Source organism: Cupressus sempervirens, chromosome 1, assembly GCF_028749045.1.
Source record: "Cupressus sempervirens isolate cs-2001-9-10 chromosome 1, ASM2874904v1, whole genome shotgun sequence".
Lineage (NCBI taxonomy): Eukaryota > Viridiplantae > Streptophyta > Pinopsida > Cupressales > Cupressaceae > Cupressus > Cupressus sempervirens.
The window spans coordinates 791,980,414-792,006,878 of record NC_143118.1 but is presented as its reverse complement, the minus strand read 5'-3'; the positions used below and the strand labels follow the sequence as shown (position 1 = coordinate 792,006,878).

The following is a 26,465-nucleotide window of genomic DNA, read 5'->3' as shown; positions in this document are numbered from 1 at the left end:
GCAACAATTTTACTTCCCCATTCTCATAAGTTTGCTGCCTATAGTCTTAAAGAAGTTGATGACATACATTCAGTCATTGTTGATAACCCCTTTTTCGAGATGAGTGCTGATTTGATTTTAGATAACCCACTCTTTGAATTGGATGATGAGGAGGCTCTTGATCTTGATTGCACTGTTTACTATATAGGGTAAACGAATAGTTATTGCATGTAGTACAGTAAGATATAACACAGAACGGATACTTTATTCATATATGCAATATGCACTCAATGCTTACAATTGGATTACAATGATTCTAATGATCCAAAGTCCCTTCCGGATAGTGTACATATACTTTCCCGAAGGGGTGACTCAACCGTCATGCGCCCTTTCAAATACACTTCTACCCATCGGCTACAATATAGAATCTACCGACAACATCATCCCCCTCAAAAAGTAAAAAGTCATCTTCGGACGACAATTACAAAATATTCGAGACAGATTAACAAAATAGAATACACTAAATGTGACTAACTATAACAGGATAGATTTTTTTCTCTCACATCACATTCACATTTCTCCTGTGCTTGCACCAAACTGGTCTCCACAACATGTTGCATCTATAGCCTTTGCTAACACAATACTGTCTCCTTAGCCAAGTTGACCTTGATAGCCACTCGTGTTGCCTTCTCTATCCAATGCCTGGGTATGCCGAGCCAAGTGTCGCTCTACTACCTCCAACTGGATGATCAGCTCCTCTGAGCTCTCTATGCATCCACCAATACAGCCTCACATCCAACACCTACTCCGAGTGCCTCGAAATGTAGCACCCCTCTCGAAAGGCTTGCCCTAGTGCTCTCTCCACCTCTGGCACACAAACACTCTATGCCTACAGCAGCTCCAGGTCTCATCAACTGGTCACGCTTCCCACAACTGATAACTAAATTGATTGGGGGTCTAGGAGGCAACAACCCCAACAGGGTCCATGGGGTCTTGGGGCAGAGCCCCAAGCGTGCTCTCTGTCGTGATACAGGGCGGGGTCGAGGGGCAACGTTCCCACCGCTAAGACCAAATTAGCACTCTCAAACCGGCACAAAAGTCCATGGAACACACCATTTTTGTGATTTTCTTCTGATCCCATGCTCTTTCTGCCAACCGTTTATGTTTTACTACCTATTTATGTCTTTCCCTTCCCTTTGGTATCATACGTTATTCATTGTGAAGTGTTTTGATTTGTCGTCATTTTATTTATTTATTTATTTTAGAACCTTCTATCACCCTTCTTCTGTGTCATCCCTTGTATCAATTTATGTTGTACGACCTTGCAATGATGTTTTATAACTTCTCTGTAGTTGTCGTATGGTGTACAACACTCTCCTATCCGTACGCTGGCCTTCCTATGGTGTTTGAAGTGCCCTTCTCTGTGTGAGTCGTACGACCATACGACAATCTTTCCTTCCAGCCCGTACTACAGTCCTTCCTCCTAGTTTGTACAGTAGTCAAATGATATGAGGAGTTCAATCTTGGAGTATGATTGTGAAATTGAGCATACATTTGGTGGGCCACCCACTCAGGGGTTGTCCCTTATGGGCATGGATGGCACATACACTTCTGTTAAGAGATGGCCTCATGGTTTCCTTGAGAGCGCAAAACTAATCTTGCTGATTGGTGACTTTATACTCTTCAATCCATTGAGAATTAGTGACTATCCTAGCGGGGATCTTATGACTCATTCGAGCTTTTCACTGTCTACATTAGGTTTCCAATAGTATGGGAGTGTTGGGAAGTGCCCCTATAGGTTAGCAATGGAGTGGGGAGTGTTTGTTGTTGATTGGAATTGGTTTGATAGCATGCTTGATATCACATGTGTTGCTGGTCAGAGTTATGACAATGAGATAGGGTGGCCATTGTTGATAGTTTTTAAGGATGCAAGCTATTACTCACCCATAGTTATGGTGTCCTGCATACACAGAGGGTTACTTGATAGTGACAATGATAATATGAAGTTCTTCTACATCGCAAACAGTATGTCATACATTTTGTTATGGAACCCAGGTATTGATTCACGAGATACATCACTTTACACAAGCTTCCATATATTGCATCATGGTTTGGAGTGTTTGGGCATTTTTGTCAGGAAATGGAACAATTGGTTGTATGTTTGAGAGATATGGAGGGTCGCATGTTGCGGTTGAGTATCTTATCTTGTCAGTTTCCCCAGATTGCATCAGGTTCAAGGATTGTTAGTAGGGACCTCACGGAGAGGCATTGGCAGTATGGGTTTGCACATCTATTTAGATAGGTGCAATATGAATATGTTGCATTTTTTTTGAAATTGGTTTGGAATCCAGGAATCGACATGTATAATACATTCCTCTAATGGATTCATGGTGATATGCTACACTTTGAAGATCTTGATGCTTATATCAAAGTAGTGCAACAGAAGACATGGATGCATTGGTTGCACTCGGGTGAGTATTGTTATAATACTATATATCATATGTCGATTGCTATGACTCCATTTAGAGCCCTTTATGGTTACAATGCTCTATCTTTTGTTGATCTGGTGATTAGTGACAACAAGGTTCCTTTGGCATAGGAGAACCAGGACATCATGAGATTTCTCAAAGAGAATCTTCAGTAGACACAAAATCAGCAAAAGGTCTATGCTGATCAACACAAGATTGAGAGGATATTTGAAGTGGGAAATAGGGTGTACCTACGACTGTAGCCTTAGCGGCAAAGCACCTTTAAAAGGGGTGGAGCTGAGAAGCTTAAAACTTGTTTTTATGGACCATACAAGATTATCAGGTGTGTTGGAGGGGTTGCGTATGAGATTGAGTTACCATCTGGTCTGAAAAGGCACTAGAACAACATATTACACCATCCCCAGATCTTGGAAGAGAGGGAACGCCAGTTGAGAAGCAAGGTGATTCGAGAGCATTTGATTTGCAGGAGAGGTCTCCCTATAGAAGACGCCACTTGGGAGGGCGAGACTATTTTATAGCATCCAGCTTTGCAGTTTCTTGTGGGCAAGCATGTCCAAGAGGGGAGGATTTGTCATGTCCCCTCTTTAGCTCTGTCTAGCAGTGGCATGAGAATTAGCCTATTATGGAATCTCGTAGGCTAGCAATGGTGATCAGGGACTCAGTCAAGGTTTTCAACGTCCGGATTTGGTATTACAAGCAGTAGTAGATCAGTTGAGAGCAGTTCCTTGATTTAGGAGATTCCTACCTTTTAGGAGGTGGTGACGTTTCTAGAGTTGAGGTTCTATGAGATCACCCCCTAGTCTCAATTTCAGAAGATTTGGTTGTGTTCCCTATTTTTTACAAGTATCCTTAGATTTGAGGGTGAGACTGCCAGTTGGCCCAAATTGTTCGGCATCAGTCACAGGCAGGTGACGAACTCAGTTTCATGTTTTAGGGGTGTTTGGGTTGTTCCTTAGGTACTTGGGAAATATTTTAATATATTTAAATATTCTCCTAAGTTAGCATTTTAATAATTTAAACAAGGCCCAGTCTCTACTATTTGATTATCACTTGTTGAGATTTATTCGATGCTTGGAGCTATTTGTCATTAATAAAGTAATGATTTCCTTCTATTTGGATGCCTTTATTGGGAAAATAACATTATATTATAAAGTTCAAATGAAATCTACTTTAGGGTTCTTTTAGGGTTTGATTTCCTTGGAGAGGGGATATAAGGAGATGGTAATCTAAAGTTGAGTATCTTTTATGATTTTGTCAACCTATTTTGGACACCATTGTTCTAGAAGAGCATTCCTTGCCTAGGACGCAAACCCTAGTGCTGAGAGTAGATTTGTTGGGACGTAGCCCTCAACAGGATTAGATTCAAAGGTTTTTATGCATACAATTTGATCAAGGTAGAGGATCGATTTCTAGCATTGCAGTCACACTTTGCAAGCAGTGGATTTTTAGGGAATGTAATGTCCCCATTTTGGTTGACATCGTTTTCCATGTCAGACTCTCGTAGACTGGTGGTTGTGATGAGAGTCATTTTGGCGTTTATTTAAGGATTGGATGGCTTATTATGCTCTTGGAGATATTATTTTTATCAGCATTTTTATACGGGGCCTACATGTTATAATTCTAAGTTGAGTTGCACTTTTTTATAAAGTTATTTATTATAAAAAAAAGTGCATTATAATGGGATTTTATAATGGATGTTTCTAGAAGTTCTTAGTAACTTCTTAGAAAGGGATGTTTCTAGAAGTTCTTAGTAACTTCTTAGGAGAGTAGATAAATGGAGGGCTTGGGCTCCCATTTGGATAGGCACGGGATTTGGTAACTCAACTACATCTTCTATGAGCATTTGTGGAGCTTGATAGTCTGCAAATATTCAACATAATCCTTGAGAACGATACCTCTCAAAAGATTGCATAACTGAGGAAGTTTGAAGGGTTGCACTTTGAAAGTGGTATTCAGCCATTTCAAGTTGAGCTTAATTTGTATACTCAAACTACCTGAGGGTTTGAGTTTTTGGAAGCAACTCCGAAAAAGCAGTCTGAAAAAGTAGATCCAAAAAAAAAATCCAAAAAAGCAGATCCGAAAAAGTAGTCTGAAAAGGCAGATCCGAAAAAGCAGTTCAAAAAAGCAAAGCGAAAGAGCAGATCCGAAAAAGCAAGTGAAAAAAGCAGATCGGAAAAAGCAAAGCAGAAAAGGCAGCATTGGAAAAAATTATTACAGCCATCTACAACCAGGTTCCTTTGTTAGCATTGCATTTTAGGTGTTATAAGTTTCAGCTGTAGGTGTGCATTATACCAACATTATCATTTTTGTAATCCATGTAAATGCCAAAGTCTTGGCCATATTTCATGAGCATTGTATTAGAAATTTCACTGCAATTAAGGAGATAATAGTTGCTGGTGTCAATTGAGCAATTCCATATCATTATTTATCAGCTAGTTAGTTTGCATACCAACTGTTTGTAAAAATGTCAGTTGGCTGTAGGTGTTCATTTCTCATGCTTAGATCATATATATGCATTGAATATTGCCAAAATTAGTTGCACATTCATGTTAGGTCATTGTTTAGTCAATTCAAAGTCTACTTGCAAGCATTCTTATTGATGCTAAGTGAAGGAAAGAGCCATAAAAAGCAAACTGAAATTTATATTAGTCATATGACCCTTGTATGCAAAGTGTTTTCTTGAACCTTTATCAGCAATTTGGGATCAGATTTGAGTAGAGTCATTACAAGGAAGGTGGCCACTTTGGTTCAGCCTGGTGTTTCCTTGCAACAACTCACTTGAGGAATTCTGGGGTGTTTAATTGCAGCAGACTAGAGTTGTTTTATTGCAGCAGCTTGGGTTTTATCATTCAAACTTGTTTGGTTGTAGCTAGTTCTCCTCTTCAGCTGGTGTCAACCTTGTTTGAAACACATCTATACGGAGACTATTATGAAATAAATCAGACTCTACTGGTACGGTTTTAGAATCATTTCCAGATTAGTATCTATTGCTGCATATGATTTCTATCACTTCTATTTTATCAGTTACTGTTATTTTAATCATTGTAATACCTATATTCTGAAAAATACAAAAAGAAACAACATTCTTCTGCAACTTCTGTCTAGCTCTATAAGATCAAAACAAATCTACAGGAAAATATAATTTATATAATTAAACATTATAGCAGCAACAGAGTAAATATCCCAAACGGATATTTATTTCATGATATAACTCTGATTGCAAGGGACTGCAATGTTTGAAATCTTTGGCCATGAAGGTACCATAACTATGAGCATCCTTCCTAACTGATGCCAAAGAACATCATCACTTAGACCTTTTGCATTCACAAACTCTATGAACTCATCTGTAATCAGACCTAGCATAGCATCATTAGGAAATAATCCTTCCAATGTCACCTTGTAACCATTAGATGTTTACCGTATAGGGTAAAAGGATACTTATCACATGTAGTACAACAAGATATAACACAAAACAGATACTTTATTCATATATGCAATATGCTTAATACAATGATTCCAATGATGATGATCCTCCAAAGTCCCTTCCGGATGGTGTACATATACTTTCCTTAAGGGGTGACTCAACCGTCACGCGCCCGTTCGGATACAATTCTACCCGTCAGCTACAATATAGAATTTACCGACAACACTATACACTGCTAAATCTCTATATGGTGGCAGCCTTCTTGAAAGACTAGTATATTGGGTGCTATAAATTTTGGTGCCAATGCATATGCAAGCAAATGTAGAGGAGTGGTCATTTTGTTCCATTGTTGTACATCAATTGCTTGTAAGTTGTAATTGTTTGAAGGTGGTCTCCTCAAGATCTTTCTCTTTTTCATTAACAATTTCCTCGATTTTTCAAGCATTTATTCTATGCCATCATAGATCTCTCCAATGCAAGGCTATCCATGTCAGTGTATCAAAACATGCTCATAATGGGCTCGATGAACATTATGAGAATACTCCATACATTTCCACAATGATCCAATATCCTCAATTTTATATTGGTTGCCCTCCCAATGTTGTTTTGCTTACATATAAACTGATTGTTGCTGATTACTATGTTGCAAAGTGCCACTTTCACTTGCACAAGTTGTCTCAAGGCAATTAAATTTGATGCAAATCGGGTGCGGACAACCTGTAACATAAATTGAAGCAAAAAAAATACAACTATTAGAAATTTACTTTAAAAAAGAATACATATTGCACAATCAAATTATGAAAATCAGAAATTGGAAAATACTAATTTTATTATTTTAAATTAAATTACTAAATTCAAGTTCACTTACCTTCAATAGCTCCAAATGTGACAATCTTCTAAATATTCCTTGAGTCATGCGATAGTTTGAGACGAACATCTAGATGTCCTCAACATCTTCATACACCTCTTTGATCCACCCAATTTTTTTCTCAATCTTTTGTAGCATAAGATTGAGTGAATGGACTACATAAGGTGTCCAAAAAATATTTTGATATTGCTCTTCAACCAACAAACCAACAACTCTACAATTCTTTGCATTGTCTGTTATGACTTGGAAAATGTTTCTAGCTCCTGCTTGTTCAATGACAAAGATGAGAATTTAAGCAATAAATGGCACATCTTTTAGTTGCCCCTCACAATCTACAGATTTTAGAAACATTGACCCTTTAGGGGACACGGCCATGACATTGATCAAGGAACCATTTCCTGCATCTTTCCACCCATTGAAATAGTTGATACCACTATCTCAACCCAAGAATCCCTTATGGGCTTCAATTCATCAATATCCCCTCGACATCTCTATCCAACAAGGTGGTTCGTACTCTCTCATATCCTCTTGGAGCTTCATTGACACTTTTCAACATCTTCTTCTAGTATGGAGAGTGACACCACTAAAAGGCAGTTGTTTTGCATATAAGCATCTTGCCACATCAATGTCGGCTTTTGTGCATCTCAGTTTGAAATGCAATTTCCAATGGTCCCTTTCTTTTGTGTGTACGAGGTGCTTCACTTCAATATTGGGGCTAGCCGAGGTAGTATAAAATGGCTGGTCTTATTTCACAACATTTGTAGAGGGGGGTTGCATTCCTTTTCTTTTTTAAAACTTTTACTGCCAACGGTTATATTTTGTCTGTGTTTCTCTTTTCTCCCACCTCATGCTCTATAATATATCTTAATACTGTGTCATTTGGTATAGACACATTTTTTTCCCATAACATTTCTGGAATCCTCTTCCAGGGATTCCACAAAAATGACCTACCACACAATAATATGAACTATTTCTTTCTACATTACAACCCCAATATTTCCAATGGAACACACCACCTCTTGGAAGGGGTCTTACAATATCAACATATTTTCACAAGGGAGAATCAAAATGAGGTTCAATTCTTTGTTCAATATTGCCTATAGAGGAAGAGGTAGATGTCAATGTAGCTCCTTTTTCTATGACAAGAAATTGTATACATATTCAATATAAAAGCAAGAGAATGGAAAAAAACAAAAAAAAAAAAAAGGTAGATCTGATGGACAATGAAAAAGAAATGAAGAAAAATAAAAGGCAAAAGAAAACGAAAAATAACTTAACTTCCCCACTCATTGTTTGCTTGCGAAAGTGTAGCAATGAGGCACAAACACTTGAAGAAGATCCACAAATCAATCTTCCAATTCCTCCTTGCACAACCAAACTCTTGTTCAACTACCTATTTGCTTCAGCTCAAGAGAAAATAACCTATTTGCACCCAACAAATGAGAGTTAGAAGTCAACATAAGTCTTTCCAACCCACTTTTTAGGGTTGTGAATGTCAAGAACTTATTAAATCTACCAAAAAAAAAACTACTTGGCCGCTGACTTTGACTGTATGTGGGCCCAAGTTCGATGTTAGTTTGGCACCGGTTTGCAAATTTTTCGAGGTGGTCTTGCCTGGTCTGACTGGCATCTAGTCTGGTTCAAACCAGGCCTGTGTGGAATGGACCTTGTCCAGACCCACAGGTGGACTGGACCAGTAGCACGGACTGGACATCCTAGATTTTAGGTAAGATAGAGTCTACTCTTTAGTTTGAAAGATTCTCAGAAGTTATCCATCAATAATTTGTTTGAAGCTAAAAATATTTCACTACAAAAAATCAAAGTACCCAGACCATATAGTCCTTACTATTCTACCAAAAAACTTTCGAGAATTATTTTGAATACAGGTTCCAAGAAATTTGAAAATCCCATGAAGAGCTGTGGCAGAGAATATGTGATACATTATTTACTGGCACCTGTAAATACATTTATTTTGACATCTTTATAAGGATTTTCTATTGATTGTAAAAGTGAAATGCCCATAAAGCATCTGATATCTCACAGAAAAATTGAAATGAAAGACAATATAGTAGCAAAAGACTGTGCTATTTTAGTTTAACTGAAATTTGCATAGCACTTTTTGCACAGAATTATTCTTTTAATAATTAATGTTTAATGTTTCACTAGAAATACTTTATAACCTTTGCTAAGAATCCTCGGAAATCATTTGGCCGGGTAGCTATCAATGAATCATATACTGCTGTAGCATCTCCTATGTGCCCCCAATCCGAGTATGCCTTTCCCAATAGCAAATCAACCTGCATTGCTAAACATAAGAATATGCTGCCACAAACTATACCATATTGGGTTATCATTTAATCAAAATCACCAAATGAGAAGAAAAGGAAACAAACTAAATTAGCATAGCAAAATGTATAGAATCATAATTATGATTATGCCAACTTAAAAAGAATAAGATTATTAATAGAAGCCACAATTATTTAAAACAAAACATACGATGTCCTTCAAGGACTAGATTCTTTTCCTTTCATCAGAGTCTCCTAATAGTGATTGCTACTTTTTCCACATTTAATATAGGCCAAGTATTTACAATATATTTGTGTGTGAAATGGGTGAAGTCATGGTCCCAAACAGTTGAGCGAAACTGGAACCCAGCCACAACTGTCCATAAGATTCACTTGAGCACTGGTCTTTCGTTCTTTCCATTATCAGAGTATAGATCCTATACAATAGGCATAATTTATGTTGTTATATTATGCATTAACCAAGAATTTCAACAATAAGATTGTTGCAGCCTTGTGTGCATGTGAAAAAAACCAATGAAGGAAATCTGAACCATGCAACTTTTTGGGTTTGGGCTTAAGAAAGCCATAAAGATTGATAATAGATCGAAAAGAAAATTCAACTCAAGGCTCTCAGATCTCATAAACAAACGTCCCTAACAGAGACCTCAAATGAGACTCCATATGGTGAAAGGGTATCTATCCAGGAAATATACCCAGTTAGACGGTTCATTAGGTGCAGTTATACAACTACACCACACTGTCTGGCTAAGAAAGTAAGCTGTGGGGGACTTAACCAGAGGTTAAATAAGGAGACTATGATTGACAAAGGCCTAATAAGATAAGTTCATGTTGTTTGACAGGCCATTGAATATCCTAAGGAGGCACTCACTGAGGTCTAGGAAGCAGTAAGTACAAAAGTCTACTAGCATAAGTGGGCAAGTGTTCTTCTAGTGCCCTGACCGAAGGCAGCATGAGGTCAATGGAAGGCACTGGTTATATCCCCAATGGAAGCATAGTGATTTGTGGAGTCGGTTAAGGGAATTACTAACCTTAATTTCAATCTTCAAGCATGTCAAGCTTCTTGAGGATAATAGGAAAAGAAAGAGAAAGATGGCCCTCTCCTTGCAACTCTTATGTTATGTTTGGGCATATCCCAAGGCACATTAGAGTTCAAGGCATGCAAGTGAAATTATTGTGTTTTTGCACTGTTTTGATATCTTTGGAGCTGTTTTCATGACAAAATAATGCTTACTACTGTGCAAATCAAATGTGATCTAAGCACACAAATTCAGAAAGGAAATAATGTTTTAGTATTTTGTTAAGTGAAGTTCTAATATGTTTGTTAACTAAAGATGCAATTCTTCCTGTATGATTATTCCATACATGATTTTTCACCAATGCAACTATTTTACTTTCATGCTTAAGGTGTTGGAACTATTCAATGTTGAATATTTATTTTCTCTACATATCATTTAGAAAAATCATTTGGAATCACCAAATTAGGTGCAATTGTGAATCTTGTAAGGATCCACTTGTAAATTAGTAGAGCTTTTGTCCTTGAAACCAAATTTACCATAGAAATTTACACCTAGCGAAAAAAATGAACAATTGTCCAGTCTCCCAACTGAAGTTTTGAAATGAAAATGTTGAAGAATCCTTTTTCCTTTCCCAATCCTCTTTTCATACACTTTTCTGAAAATAATAAACTGCTCTTCATTATGCTGCCTTTATGACTATATGAACTGTCCCCTTGGCAATAATTTTGATAATGGTGGACAACATATATGTTTATTGCATTGAATTTTGTTGGGCTCAATGTGTATATAAAGGATAGCTATTTTCTGAAAGTTAATAGTCATTAAGTGTGTGTGTGTCCACAACTGTAATGGTTTAGCATTCAAACACAACAGAGCAGATTTAATGTATGGTAGACCAGAAATGACTAACGATATGCACGTGCATATTGAGAAGTGTGAAAATGTTCCATCATTTGAGAGAAAAACAAATTAAATACATATGAGAGGAATTTTTTTTTTCTGATTCTACTAAATGTTTGTGAAGAACACTAGGTGCTGAATATGAAGTAAAAATTGATATCATTCCAAAGAGCAGATTGTTATGTAGCTAAAATGCTCGTCTATAATAACCCCAATAGGTTATAACTTCTTCAACCACAAAAAATCCTTATACTTAAGTTGTTTGACATTTCGTCAAACACTTTGCAAGCAAGGGTCATCTGACTGATATAACTTTTCAGATTGCTGCAGTGATTCTTGTTTGGATTTGCCTCAAAGAGAATGCTTACAAAAAGACTCCAGATTGTCTAAACAATGACCTAATATGAATGTGCAACTAATTTTGGCAATATTCAATACATATATGTGACTTAAACTACTTGCAAAATGCAGCTACAGCAATTAGTAATTATGACAAATACTTTGGATGCAACCTAGGATGGCATTAATGCACTTACAACCAGGTGGCATTAATATAAACACTTAGTATGCAAAATTATAACATTATTTATGCCAAAAAGAGAACTTACAACCAATTGATATTTTGTCAAACAATTGGAATGCAAACTAATAAGCTGATCATCAACTCTAGAGTTGCAATATAGATAGTCTAAAAATTACAACGCTCTTTCAATTGCAAAATCCTAGCCTTCCTTTGATACCAATAATGCCAATTGGCAAACAAAGACAAGTACAATGTAAAATAATGAAGTGTTGAAGCTATATTTTGTACTCAGCTGAAAACCTACATTTCTCAGAAAATATGCCAAATGAGAAGTGAAGAACCTGATTGTGGATGGCTGTAATATTTTCCTTCAATGCTGCCCCTTTTGCTTTTCTTTTTTCCGATCTGCTTTTACCACTTGCTTTTTCCGGATTTGCTTTTTCGTTTTTGCTTTTTTCGAACTGCTTTTTCGGATTGCATTTTTCGGAGCTGCTTTTTCGGCTTGTTTTTTTCGAACTGCTTTTTCGGCCTGCTTTTTTTGAACTGCTTTTTCGGCCTGCTTTTTTTGAACTGCTTTTTCGGCCTGCTTTTTTGGCCTGCTTTTTTTGAACTGCTTTTTCGGCCTGCTTTTTTCGAACTGCAATATTTTTTCTCAATGTAGCACAAATAGAAGACTGAAGTATCTTCCTCCCAGCTGCAATAATTCAAGTGATATTTCACACCCTCAAAATTGCGTACCAATTGAGAGTTTTCGTTCTCAATGGCCTCAAATATTTTTTCTCAATGTAGCACAAATAGAAGACTGAAGTATCTTCCTCCGAGCTGCAATAATTCAGGTGATATTTCACACCCTCAAAATTGCGTACCAATTGAGAGTTTTCGTTCTCAATGGCCAGTTGTGACTATTGCAGAAACTCTAGGCTCCACAATGCACATCAACAAACATCAACATCAACAACAACAAATCTGGATGATTAGAATGAAGCCCGGGGTGTCTATTTATTCTTTTTTCTCCACTTTCTCCAGAAGCTTCTAGAACATTATTTTATTTTATCTATTAAGTGACTTTATAAAATATTTTATAATTCAAGTCACTTTATTAAATTAATTAAATATAAAGTTACCTTTTAATATTTATTTATTTGATAACCTTATAAATAATTAACTTAATACCACTTATTTATTTAATTAAAATAATTAATTAGTCATCTTCATAAAATATTCATTATTTTGGACAATCTAATTAATTAAATTAATTAAATCAAATTGCCTCCAAAATGGGGACATGACATCGTCATCCACTAAAAAAGTAAGTTTCAGAAAGTAGAAGGTTGGTGCCTCCTAAACAAAGAGCTTGGTGTCTCTTGCTGAGTTGGTGCTTGGTTGTGGAGATTGGTGTCTCCTACTGGTGCCTGCAAAATTTGTATGTAGGCTAGATTTGGACAATAGATCTGTTATCCTGCATTTTGTCACCACAAAATGCAGGTAACAGTATGAAACTTTTTCAAACTAGTTTTGCATCTCTCTAAGTTGAATTTGTCATTCAATTGCTTAATGTTGATCGATCAATTAACTCCAATTCGCATATTAAATTCTTTTAGTGAAGGCTTTCGTCAAGTCTTTTTCGTTATTTTGTTTGTCGAGCCTATGCTTGATTTTTGAGGCCTTGATCATCATTTTTTTTTGTTTTTGAGTGTGTTTTTGTTGGTTTTTAGTCCTTTGGTCTTTCTCAAGTCATGGCTTTCAGTTTCTCCTTCGATTTGATCTAACCTAGAGCTTAATCGGAGTTGTCAGTCAAAAGATATAGCCATTTAGTGCTCAAAAAGTGGACCATTTTGATGCAACAACATGAATTAAAAATATCATGTTATATTTCTAATTTGACATTCACTTTTTGAAAAATATAACTTAAATTCACTTTTTGTTATGTTTTTTAGTTACTTTATCAATTAAATTTTCACTTAAAGCAACTGTAGTGCACTTTATGTTATATTTGTAAGTTGAGTTTACTTTTTGATTTTTCACTTAAGTGACTATATTAACTATATATTTCAATTTAATTTTTAACATTTAAATCAAATGCTCTAGTAAATATTACTTATTAAATGATATTTACATGTTATATTGATAATATGATGTGTAAATATAATTTATGTTAAGTAATATTTTAATGAATTTAAATTGAGATGTGCTAATTAAATCACTTAAAGTCATCAAAACTGGTCCTTTTTCATGTCCTTACATGTAAAATTCATCAAAAGTGGGCCTTTTTCATGCCATTGCATGTAAAATTCAACTAAGAATGTAAAGTCACTCAAAGGTGGACCTTTTTGATGTCATTGCATGTAAACTCACTTGAAATGTGCAATGACATCAAAAAGGTGATCTTTATAACTTAAATATGCCATCGCACAAAAAAGTTCAGTTTTCACTTAAAACATGCATTCACCTCCAAAATGTGAGTTTTTAAAATGAAAACATGTTTTAAAATATGCAGTTTTTAAAACATGCTTTCATCCCCAAAAGGTGTGTTTTGCACCTTAGCATGTTTTTAGAATATGCATTGATCATTAAAAGGTGCATTTTGCACTTAAACTCATGTTCTTGCCCTTCAAAACCTGTTTTGGAGAAAACACATGCAAAGAACTCTCAAGAACCCGTTTTTGAAGATTTTGATTGATTTCCTTCATGGTTTTTCTTGAAATCTTCTCCAATAGGGTCATTTTTGCTAATCCATGGGTTTTCAAACAATGAATATAGATTTTTCTTGCTAAAATATGTTATTTTTAACTCCTTTCAAGGGCACGTTTTGGAGAAAACCACCAAAAACCTTCACTTTTGGCTCATGTTTTGGCAAGAGGAGGAATCGATTTGGCACGTTTGGTGATTTACATTGCATCTTGGTTCACGTTTTGGTGTTTGGAAGCCAAAACATTTTTGTTTCATGCCTTGAAGAATCACGTTTTTAAGAAAAATGTTCCATGTGCATGTGTTTATCAAAAACATTGGGTTCTTCAGCTTTTCTAGGGCACATTTTTGGCATTAGCCTATAAAAATGCCTCTTTTGCTGCCTTCTACGGATTCCCTTGGCAAAGTTTGAAAAGGTCCAAGTTTCTTGAAGAAATTTTAAATTTTGGAGCTTCTCCCTCCATCATTTTTGGCACTTAATCATCATGTAAGTGGACATACTCTTTCTTGCTATTCAATTTGTGCTTATCTTGCTGATTTTATGCACATTTTTGCTTAATGATTGCCACTTATTGAAATTGATGCCATGGAAAGTGTATTTTTCCTTTAAAAATGATGAAATGGTTCATTTTCATGTTTTTGGTTTTTTCCCAAACTCCAAATTCGAAATTGCATATTGAAGTGCTTTGCTTGCTGACATGTTTGAGTCATGTGCTAAAGGTACGTTTTCCTTTTGAAGTTTTTGTGTTTTGTGTGCTTGCTTTCTAGTTTTCTCCACTTTGGAGAGTTACAAGTTCTTGTCAAAGAACTTGTTCATCTTTCATTTCATGAGAAAGTGCCATCACATTTCTTTCCCATCTTTCATGTCACAAAACTTCGCATCTCATCTGTCAAATGCGATTACATGTTTTACATCTCATTCACCATCTGCACATGCATGTAATCTCATTTTCTGCTTCCATTTTCACTAATCTCACTTTCCACATCCACTCGCATGACATGATTACACGAAAAGCCTTACATGTAATTGCATCTCCAAAACCCATTTTTGACTTGAAGTCACTTTTTGAAAAGTCAAAAATATCAGATGCATGTTTTCCCCATGTATTTTGACTTCACTTTTCTACCAAGATGACTATAAAGTTCATTTCACCTTAGCCTACATTTCATTTTCATCTCTCCATATGCACTCACGCCTCCATAAGCAAATACATGTTTCCCGTTTTCCGTGTCTTTCAACATTCCACATCTCATCCGTTATTTGCACTTACATGTAAAGCTCATCCTCTATCCACATTCGCATCTCACCTCACTTTTTATCCCTTATTACATGTTGCACTTACATGTAATCCATTTTCTATCCAATGATCTCTTGAAAACCTAAGTCGCATTTTTTTAAAAACAACAATCTTTTGCACGCATTCCCATACGTTTCACCTTCACACATCCATTTCATTACGTTTCATTCCATCTTCCATTTTCCACCTTCATAACACTTCATCCACATTCCATTTGCATTTGTATTTCATCACTATTCACTACATATGTATATGATTTTTCTTTTGGAATCATCTCATTCGATCTCCTAAGTTTCAAATCCATATTCAAACCTTTGTTGTTGATCGAGAATCAACTTGTATGACGATTTCCTCTAATGATGTGTTTATGTTTTGAGATTTTTGCATTGCAGCACAAGTGCAAGACAAGATTTTTGCCGTCACCATCAAAATCCAAAGGCAAGATGAAATATCAATTTGACAAAGAGTTGACTCATGTAACTCCATCATCAGTTGTATCCATTCTTGACAACGTGTTAGACATAAATATCAAACACATGAACATGGCTGATTTTCTGCAAAGAGTAGAAAATCCTGTTAGTCATGAGATAAAGCGCATCAAGAGAAGTCATATTCACTTGGTATCTTCGTTTCCCATGGCTGTCGTGGAACCTGATTTCGTTTTTGGATGTGCATGACATTTCAGCCCGAAATTGAAAACAATCAAGGATGTTGATGACAAGGTTATCATTAATCTTGATCCAGAAGTCATTGAACAAATCTTCAGGGTACCACATAATGTAGAGTGTGTAGATTTGACCAAAGAATCATCTTTGGCAAGTTGGAATGAGAAGAAAGATTATTATCAGAAGTACATTAACCAATACTGGTTAGATAATAAAAGGAACAACTTCTCAAGATGGCCAAAGACCGTTCACCGGTCTAACTTCAAAGAAGAATACAAAGATCTCATCATTCTTCTTAGAAGAGTTTGCAGTCTCAAAGATTCCACTGATTTGGAGCTATGGATGTACAAATTCATCTTCCAAATCATGGAAAACAGAGAATACATCTTTTGGGGAGAGTTGATTAGCACTGCACTTTGCCAGTAGTTGCTCACCTTAGGAACTTCGACGCCTTTTTACATGAACTCCTACCTCGTCTACATTGTTGCTTCCATGGGATCTTTCTCTGGTCTTTCAACCAACAGAGATCGTCTTCAGATTCTGATTTGGGATTACTACGATCAGATCACTCTGGCTAATAGTAAATTCCATTACAAAAGAGTCCAAGATGCTTTCTTTGGGCATTTCTAGTGCTTGTTGGATAAGCAGTTATCCATCAAAAGGGTATCAAATGAAGCTTGGGAAAAGGTAAATCAATATGGTTGTATCTTTATCCAATTTCCAACTTTTACATACTTGAGAGTTGGATACTTCAAAGGTGAGCCGTATACCTTACCTAGGAATGCTATTGATAAGATTATTCAAATGGAGTTAACCAAACAACTCATGGAAGTACAGTATGATCAGCATACTTTGCATAGGCCTGGTTTCGACATTTCTTTCGCCAAACCCTTGGTGATTGGTAATTATTCAATCAATTTTGTGCACAGACCAAAGAATATGGAAGCAGAGTTGAAGTTCAAAGCCAGATTTGACTTTGATTACCAAGAAATAAACTCTCAAATCAAGAGGGCTTTCACACATATTCATCGCAACAAAAATATCTGGATTGATATGAGAAAAGAGTTGGATATAATGAAGATGGACTATTGCAGAGTAACTTTGGAGCAGATAATCGATGTTAACATGCCAGAGATTCCTTCAGATTTCCAAATCGAAGATAATGGCAATGTTCTTGATCCGGAATTTCATCAGGCTAGTTTCAATAAAAGGTTCCCCTTCCCATTCAATGACAATAGAAAGAAGGTACATCTATCTTGGATAGATTTCAATCCATTTTGGCAAACACTAACAAGTGGCTGAAAATTAAAGGCTTAAAGAGAGTTAATCCTAAATTGGGTTCAGATTGTGGAAGCTTTGGCCCTCCTAGAAGGAAGTCACAATTAGAAATTGCAGGGAAAGATGAAGCTTCTTCTTCTTCTGTGAAGAAGTCCCTTAAATTTAAATTGAAGTGTAGGAAGGGATCTAAATCATCTCAGATCCCCAAACCAGTTCCGGAATTAGAAGAGCAATCCGAGGAAGAATTAGAGACAAAATCAGATGAAGAAGATGAGAAGGAAGATGGGGAAGTCATGATCATATCTCCCCCAAGGCCTGCACAAACTCATGCAACATCCTTGCATGAAGCACCTTTTCTAGATGAGATAGATGATGATGTGGATTCACTTTCCGCTATTTTCACACCTATTCCAGTTTCCGAATACATTGACTTTTCCTATTTCTTCAATTGCTCCTCTCATTCTGGCAAATGAACAATATGAACACTTGGGAAATGTGTTTTAGGATCTTTCAACTCTTACAAAGGGTCAAGTTTCTCAACTTGATACGTCTTTGACAGGCTTTGAGCTCTTCATGAAAGAATCCTCTCATCATGCACCTACAAATTCAGCTATGCAGACTGAATCTTGTTCAGTCACGACAGAGATACAATCTAGATCAATGCCAATGGACTCCAATGTACCTGCTTCCACAAATGAAAGTTTCATCTTACTTGCATGGTTGAGCAAAATCACAATGAAGAGGAGTAAAGTGGTTGTACCTCTGAATAATCTCGTTGTAAAGAAAACTAAATCCAAATCTTCAAAAGATCTGATTGTTTCGAGGATCTTATTTGATTCAGATAAAACCAAGTTTGTAGAAGTTCTTGAGCCATTGGTGGACAAACTTGTTGAAGAACTTACCCATTTAGATTACAAGTTCATTAAGGTCAAAATTGGGAAATAGTCATGTTTGAGTTGTTTACAAGATGCTCAAGATGCATTAGCTAATGTATCAAAAAAAATCATGAATCATGGGAGAAGAAAAATCAACTCGAACAGGAGGTTTCTCGCCTGAATGAGGTCATCCAGCAACAATCTTCTCAAAGTGTTGTTATTATGTTTCAAACATCCAAAGAAAGAAAGCTGATTGAAGCCGCCAAGGCTTGGATAGGAGAAATCATCTTTGAAGGAATTCGAGTCATTACAGAAACATTTGCAATTCTTAGGTGTGTCAAAGAGATGAATGAAATAAAACAAAACTTGATCTCTTCTGTGAAATGTTCTTCAGGTATCAAGGACTTATGAGCTACAAAGAAGAAACATTGAGGAAGCTGATTACAAAGTTGTAGGCAACACTTGGAGATTGTCAAGCAGTAGAAACATGTGTCACTTGTGATTTGGGACAAATGTGATGTCAGGTTCTTGATCAATGTGGCAATCTGATTGCAGTTGAAAGGAGAACTTCAAAATATATAATCAAGATCAATGCTGATTTAGATTCTGAAGACTTTGGTTCTCACATGATGAACAAGTTTGTCTTGTATAAATCCTTGAAAAAGTACTTGTTAGATTCTCTGGCGAAAAATTCCAAGGTTGTACAATCAGCATATGCAGATGCAGTGAGGATAGAAGCCATATTAAAGACAATGGAGATTGCTGATCTTCCTATGGTGCGTGATGTCATCATCAAGTTCAAGGCACTGAAAAACAATCTTTAAGATTGTTATTTTTGTTTTTATTTCTGTTTATAGGTCTAAGAGGATGCATTGCATGAAAAGATGTAATTACATGTAATGCAAATTGCATATGCATGTAAAGATGCAATGTGAATTGCATGTGCAGTTGCATGTAACCCAATAATTTCTCTTCTAGTTAGACTAGGTCAAAGTTGGTTGAGTTGCTCCCACTTTTTCCTCCATCTTTTTCTCAACTCCTGTGCCTATATAAAGGAGTGCCTCCCTCATCGTAAAATCATCTTTTATCTTTTATTGTATGCAAAAGAGCTCTAGAGAAATTGTGCCAACAAAACTTTGTTTGTGTAGCACTATTTTGAGAGAAAAGTGAATACAAAGGAGCAATTTATACTTAACTTTGATTGAGTGAGATTGTTACTTGTGTGAATTATAAGCTTTGTCTATAATTCGCATATTTTATCTTTAATTCATGTTATCTTGTGTTCTTGATAATTAAATATAAAAGAGTTAAGAAGCAATTGGAGCCGGAGCTTTTGACTAGGAGAAATTGTGGAAATATATAGCTAGAAGCTTTGTCTGTAGCTTATATTTCTTTCTTAATTCGTAAAATAGTTAAAATAGTTTTTCTTTTAGAAGTCTTTGTGCCCTATTAGTAAAGTTTTTTCCATATAGAAGTACGAACAGACTTAGAACCAAACTGGTACACTTTTAGTTGGTCTTTGAGTTAGTGTTGGTTTATTGGTATCACCTTTTCCAACTTTAGATAGAAGTGTAGTTAGAGATTTCACCCTGCCCATTATTCGCTCCACGGGTAAGTGGATTTTTTCTTGAAAGTTAAGAAGAAAGAATATTGATAACACCCCTTTTACAAAATCTCTCGACTTCTTTCTTACCATGAGTTGATCCAAGGAACTGTGAGAAGGGGGAGCCTTCCCTTTAAGGTAGGAGAGACTCTATCTAACACGTTGTGGCTAGTCATCCTATTTTGCGACTAGATTTTTACCCAAAACTATAGGTTGCAAAATATCCACCCAAAAAGATCTAAACAGTCCTTATCCATGGTTTTCTCCTAAAAGGGTTTCCCCATAAATCTGCATTCTCTCATGTATCAGTTGTTGCCATTATTACTGTTATTATTGCTGTAAAGTTTTAATAAGTGGAAGATTATTTAATTCTGATTCACCCACTTCTCTCAATATGAATGTCTAATCTTGAATAGCAAGAGAAATTAAATTAAACAATATTTAAAAAGATAATAGCTACATTGTTTTTTTGCTGTGGTAAGTAAATGAGAAATTTTGTGTAATGAAAGATTTTACAAGGAATTTGGTGCAGAGGAAGATTTTACTTTCTCGAGAAATTTGAAGAAAGATCAAGACCCTCAATGTCATGCTTATGAAGAAACCTTAAGTCATAAGATTAAAGGAACATAAAAACTATTCTAGATATCCTCTTAGCCCTTCCAATCTACAATAATCCCAAGAATAGAAGTACAACTTTGACAGGAGTTTCATAAAAAACAGAGAAGCTAAGGACAAGATAATGCACATCTTTGAGGTTAAACAAGTGAATGAACAGAAAAAGAGCCTAAGCCTAAGTGAGATCTCATGACTGGCCAAGGCATCACAAGCCTTAAGCTTCTCAAAATATGAGCATAATTAATAGTTACAAAGGGTATTGGCTATAGCATTTTCTGTAAGAGGTTTTGCAGTCTCTAAGAGCTACCACAATGCAATCTTCCTTATAGGAGCCTTATCATGAGTACTGAATCTCCCTATATAAATACATGTGGCATGAAGTTATACATAGCGTTTAACATGTGGCATTCAACACCTCTTATTATCACTCGCATGACATGCATGATAGGAATAGAAACTTTGTCATGATTGAAATTTTCGTTATAAGACTCAATTTAATCTTTGCTGGGATCCATCTGAATGAAACTTAACTCTATTAGTAGTGATCATAATTTGATTGAACATTATGGTTCAAACAAATTTAATTGAATGCTATTTGGTCCAAACCAAATATATATATATATATATATATAAAGTCATTTTAACATGTAAATAATATTACTATGTGAAAGGAAGAATGCAAAGTCTGTAACCCTCACATTTTCTAAAGTTATTAACCAATTAGAATAACTAAGGGAAGCTACATTAAAAACTTACTTGAACAGGATCGACTTGATCCAAATTATTTGACTGATTGGAATTTTCATCAACCTGTATGTTTCCTCCATCCTGTCTGTTTACTTCTAGCCTTAGCCGATCCTTAGCAGATAATAGTTCTTGTACAGCCTGAAAAAGGACAAATTTAAGAGGAAAAACATTATCATCTTAACAATTTGAAAGAATATTTGAATTGAAAATTAAACAGCCAAGACAAGAATTGCTAAAGGTGTAGACAAAAAAAAATCTATTAGCATAATAAGCTACATTTCTTTTCTTCTTTTCTCAATTTCTCTTCTTCCTAATAATGGATCATTGAGTGTCACAGAAAAGATTGATGCAAAAATCTTGTGCCCAGATAGAGTCAAATGTGTTCTTGTATGCTATTATGGACTATGGAAATTGCATATCTCTACACAAATTTCTTACCAATTTGCATGCTCAAAGCATGTGCCTCGACAGGATGAAGTTGCAAATTGTAATAATTTTCCCTAGCAATTGTCTATCATTAAATACCAATAAAGGATGAATTTTCAACATACAAGTAGAGAATACATCTCTTCAAATTAGTAACAAGAAAATTAACTAACTAAATTGTTCAGATTATTAATTATCATAGTAATATAATGAGAATAAATTGCCAATGAGATAAATCATAGAAGTGAGATGATTCCATCTCAGAATTCAGTAAAATATAACAAAATGTGTCGAATATGTTGAGTATTTATTTACTTTAAACAAATGTTGCCAAAGATTTTTGGGAAAGTGATTTCTATTTTACATCTTTTGTATTGTAAGAGCGATTCCTCAACTGATTAAACTATTGACCTCATTGTTTCTGAACTATTTAATCAGCATTTTTTCCAATAACATTTCAGTTTCTAAAAATTCATGCATAGTTAACACTATAAATCTATTTTCCAAGATTATTAATTCTAACATGGCATGGGGTCAGAGTAAAACCATTGTGTGGCACTGACACTAGAGCTAAAATCAAACGCAATGTCTAGACCAAACTACACCTCCCTTAAACTTATGCGGAATTTAGAACCTAAACAGCTAATCGGTTAATCTCAAAAGATCCAAAAATGCAACAAGAATGTAAAGAGTCATATCAAGAACTCAAAGAACAATAGAACAATGCAATGACAATATTTGCGGTGATGTAATCCTTTACCATTTAGATTACAACCAAGACATAAAGCCACTTGCATGAATACAAGTTCAATCACATTGATAATACTTTCATCCATGCTACAAAGTATAAACCCAATACAATGCCCTTACAATAGGTACCTGAGACCTAGCTAAAAATCCAAGTTGCAATCCAAGTTTTTTTACACTATGTGAATCCCATTACATTGTGCAAAATTCATCCTTGAGATCATTCCCATATTACAATACAAGCCTACAAAGTATTCTTGCTACCTTTAACAAACCTTGGACTAATAATTACAATACTTTCTCTATCATTCACTTATCAATTAATGATTAGACATTTATTTTATAAGCCTCCATGCGAGATCCCATAGGATATTCTTGAAATAGATCTAGCCAACATTCCATGACGCTCATGCAATGCAACTCAGCAATTGGAAGAAACACAATGGGGACTAATCAAATGTCATGCTACATTACAAGAACTGTCAGGGTCATATTTAGTCCTCAATACAACAAAGATTGCATGATCTTTGCCTATCGAGCCAAATCAATTCCCAAGCATAGGATGGTGATTTGTGTGCAGCTTAGATCATTGCGCATCTAATTGCATTACATGTCAAGCTCAACAGTAGTCACAAGGGGTAGTTATGTACATTATAGCAACACTGACATATGTAGTCATAGATAAGGGATACTTATGTACATTATTTGGAACTCGACTTCCAATTTGCGTTTAATGAACACAACATTCTCCCCCACCTAAATTAGGTGACATCCCCAATGCCAGTGCAAATCCTCTATCCAAAGAAATACATAGAGACTCCTTTCAACAAACTATTTCATCAAGCTAAGCTCCCCCTTTTGAGGAACTCAAGCACTCTCTCTTCATCTAGCCATTGAATCTTTGAGTGCTCCAAAGATCATGTTGCTATTTTTCCTTCCCAAACAATTAGTAACTCTCAAAACACTTTTTTCCGAATGCCAAAGCATGCATTTTGTGGTTGGCCTTCTTACTAGCTTAAAGCATGTATTTTTTGGTTCAATCTGGAAGCCCACATGTTGTTCTTTGTCTACAGAGATATAATTGTGAGATACACCTAAATCAATCATAGCCAAGACCTTGCTCCCAAAGAAAGACTCTACATAACAAAGGTCATGTTGATTTCCATTCACTGAGCTTGAGCTCGCTATTCCATTCAATGTGTTCTTGAGCTGTAGCACTCCAATATCAAGAATCTTCTTTGTTAGAGTAAAAGGTTAATTTAATTTCATTTATTAAATTTCCTTCACTCCCTTCTAAAGATTTCCCCTTATGCACTTGCATTTTCATTTAACAATTAATTAGTAATTATTAAATGTCATTTACCTCTTAGGGTTTCCTTTTTAGGTTTTCGATCTCCTTCATAAGGATTGATTGGCTGTAAATTTATTCATTATGTTTTGCACAAGTAAATACAATCTTCTTATTTTTTGAGCAAACCTATCTCTCTCTGCCTTTCTTACTTCCTTGTGAAAGGTTATTTGCATGCAAGATATCCAGGGATCTGTGGATTTGTTCATCATAAAATCCTACATGGTATCAGAGCCTTGCATATGCCTGCTTGTCCTTGTTTGAAGCAAAAGAAGAATGAGGGTTTGACAGAACAAATCTGGCTTTTTCAGGATATTTTCTGTAAAAATAGGGGGTCTCTGATTTTTGGAGCACTTTGAGGCCAAACAAACCTCACGATTGAATTCAAAAGGCATCAAAACCCCCATTTTCATACAAATTTGTCAATTTTGGACAACATTGACTGGGGAGGCAAAAAAATATTTACATAACAGGGTCGTGTGGCCTCTGCATACACTCAGAGGTGGACAAATTTGCAAAAATCGTAAAAACTAAATAAAAAACAACCATTTTTTACCGCCATGGTTACACTAACCGCAACGGCCACTGCCACGGTCTCCTAACCACAATAGAACCGCCGATGGTCATCGCCTGCGCTTTTTAAACCACTGCTCTCCGGCCACTACCATGCACCACCACTAGTCTACTGCTCATCCCGTGGTCATATGGAGGGTCAGGGGGCTTAATTCCTAGCCCCTTTTCATTTTTTAAAAGGCTTTGCACTTTTGTAGTGTCCCTATTTTTGGCAAGTCTACAAAGTGATGGAGTCAGTTCATCATAGCGACCCTCGTGAGCTGACAGGGTGTTTTGGGGGTCCTAGTTATGGACTTACTATTTTTAGTAAGTCTATTATTGATAGTTGCTATTTTTGGCAATGCAGTGGGTGGCTTGGCAATTGGTTGTCACCCGCAGTAAATAAGGTTAATAATTGCATGAGCTCTTATTTATTCAATAATTATTAAGTTGCATTATTATAATGATATTTATATTATTATGATAATGACATTAGAAGATATTTCTAAAAGGTATGTTGGAAAGTTTTAAGTGTTAAGTTCTTTTAGGAAACTTTCACAATTTCTGAAGTGGATTTTTTAGGAAACTTTGGCCAACGAAAGATTAGAAATAAGAATTCATTTCTTTGAGAAAGGCACACTTGAATATATATTTGCTTTTTGTGCCCTTGTAGCTTTTTCCTGAGTTGTGAATTGTATGCCTTTGCTAAAGTATAAGGGTTAATTATGAGAAGTTCTCGGCAATTGTGTTGAAGTATACAATTGGCCAACATTCTCCTACAACAAATTCTGTGGCTAAGGAGAATAATCTTGAATATCATATTTTCTCAACTTATTATCTGGTTGAGGGTTTGTGAAGTTATTCTGAAGATTGTTTGAATATAGTGGTGGAAGCAATTTGTTGCTCAGTTATTAAAAATTGCAATTGTCTCCTACTGTGTCTATTGTGGTTTGGAGATTCTATTTGTGTTTATACTCTGAATTGTGGTGGACTGTGATTTTCTTCGCTGAGGATTTAGATAAGTTTTTCATAGACGAATTATACTGGGAGGTGTGCAAACATTGGCAGACTACATGATAGTAGTGGACAGCAATGTCTTTTGAGTCCCAGCCCTACGTTAGAAGTGGGACGGTTGTGGTGAAGCCAGTGTTAGCAATTGTTGGGCCTGCGATCCAACATAGCAGCTGAGAGGTGGTAATTGGGAGGCACGTTTTAGCTCCAACCATCACAACATCATTGTTCCATCATTCTGCATTTTCAATGGACGACTCAAAGACAACCATTGCTTGCGATTGGTTACTGATTTTGGGAAGTCAACATGAACCATAAGAGAGTAATTCGGTGGCACAACATGTCAAATATAATTGTAATCTAGTTGCCTTTTTATTAATAAATACTTATGGTTGTTCAAATTAAGTGCAAAGTATTTCTATTAAGTTATAGCTTGATTCTATTTTCTCATTTCAAACTTTTGGAGTTGTTGATTCAAAAATACTAAAAAATTATAAATTTTTCTTTAAAATTGCAAAAACAATAATTTGCGCATCAATATCCAAATTGGAACCAATATCGGGTCTTTACAACTTTTTTTTTGGTTATATGGAGGCCCTGATAGTCTTTTCGCTCTAACTTGAGCATACGGGGGGTATATTTTCGATCTAACAGAAGCACTGGAAAGCTGATTCAGAGACAAAGATGATGGTGCAGGTATTTTTTGAATTTTTTTCTAGTTTGATACCCTTTTTTTCACTTGAAGTCAGATAATGCTTTCTATCTTCCAGGGGGCATAACTTGCTCATTCTAGCTCAGTTTTTCGATCTGAAAGAAGTGTCGGAAAGCTCTTCTGGAGCCCTATCTAGATTCTTTGTTATTTTCATCAGTATTTCTCAAAGGTACATGTGATTCTCAAACTGAATCTTTTTTGCTCTCTTGTTTATGCATTCCTTCTAGTAGCTGGGGTTCGATATTTTGTATTGTGAGGAGTGTTTTGTATTATTGTTTTTGTTATTTACATCAATAAACCAAAACTTTTTCAAAAAACAATCCAAAACCTTCTAAAACAATGGCCAAGACCTTTTCTTGTCTAGAACTTCTGAGCCCTCATAACTATCACACATG

At 35.7% G+C, this 26,465-nt stretch overlaps 1 protein-coding gene across 5 annotated transcripts in view; it reads right to left on the bottom strand.

Annotated features, from left to right (window-relative positions):
• Positions 1-26,465, bottom strand: part of LOC149580246 (Tetratricopeptide repeat (TPR)-like superfamily protein) — a 344,359-nt gene that overhangs the window by 22,772 nt on the left and 295,122 nt on the right. For all 5 annotated transcript variants that reach the window (XM_089790050.1, XM_089790051.1, XM_089790054.1 and 2 more), the window contains 2 exons: positions 21,284-21,412; positions 8,941-9,057 (listed from right to left, as the gene is read on the bottom strand). In XM_089790050.1, the coding sequence (XP_089646176.1) occupies positions 8,941-9,057; positions 21,284-21,412 (246 nt within the window). The remainder of the gene's footprint in view (positions 1-8,940; positions 9,058-21,283; positions 21,413-26,465) is intronic.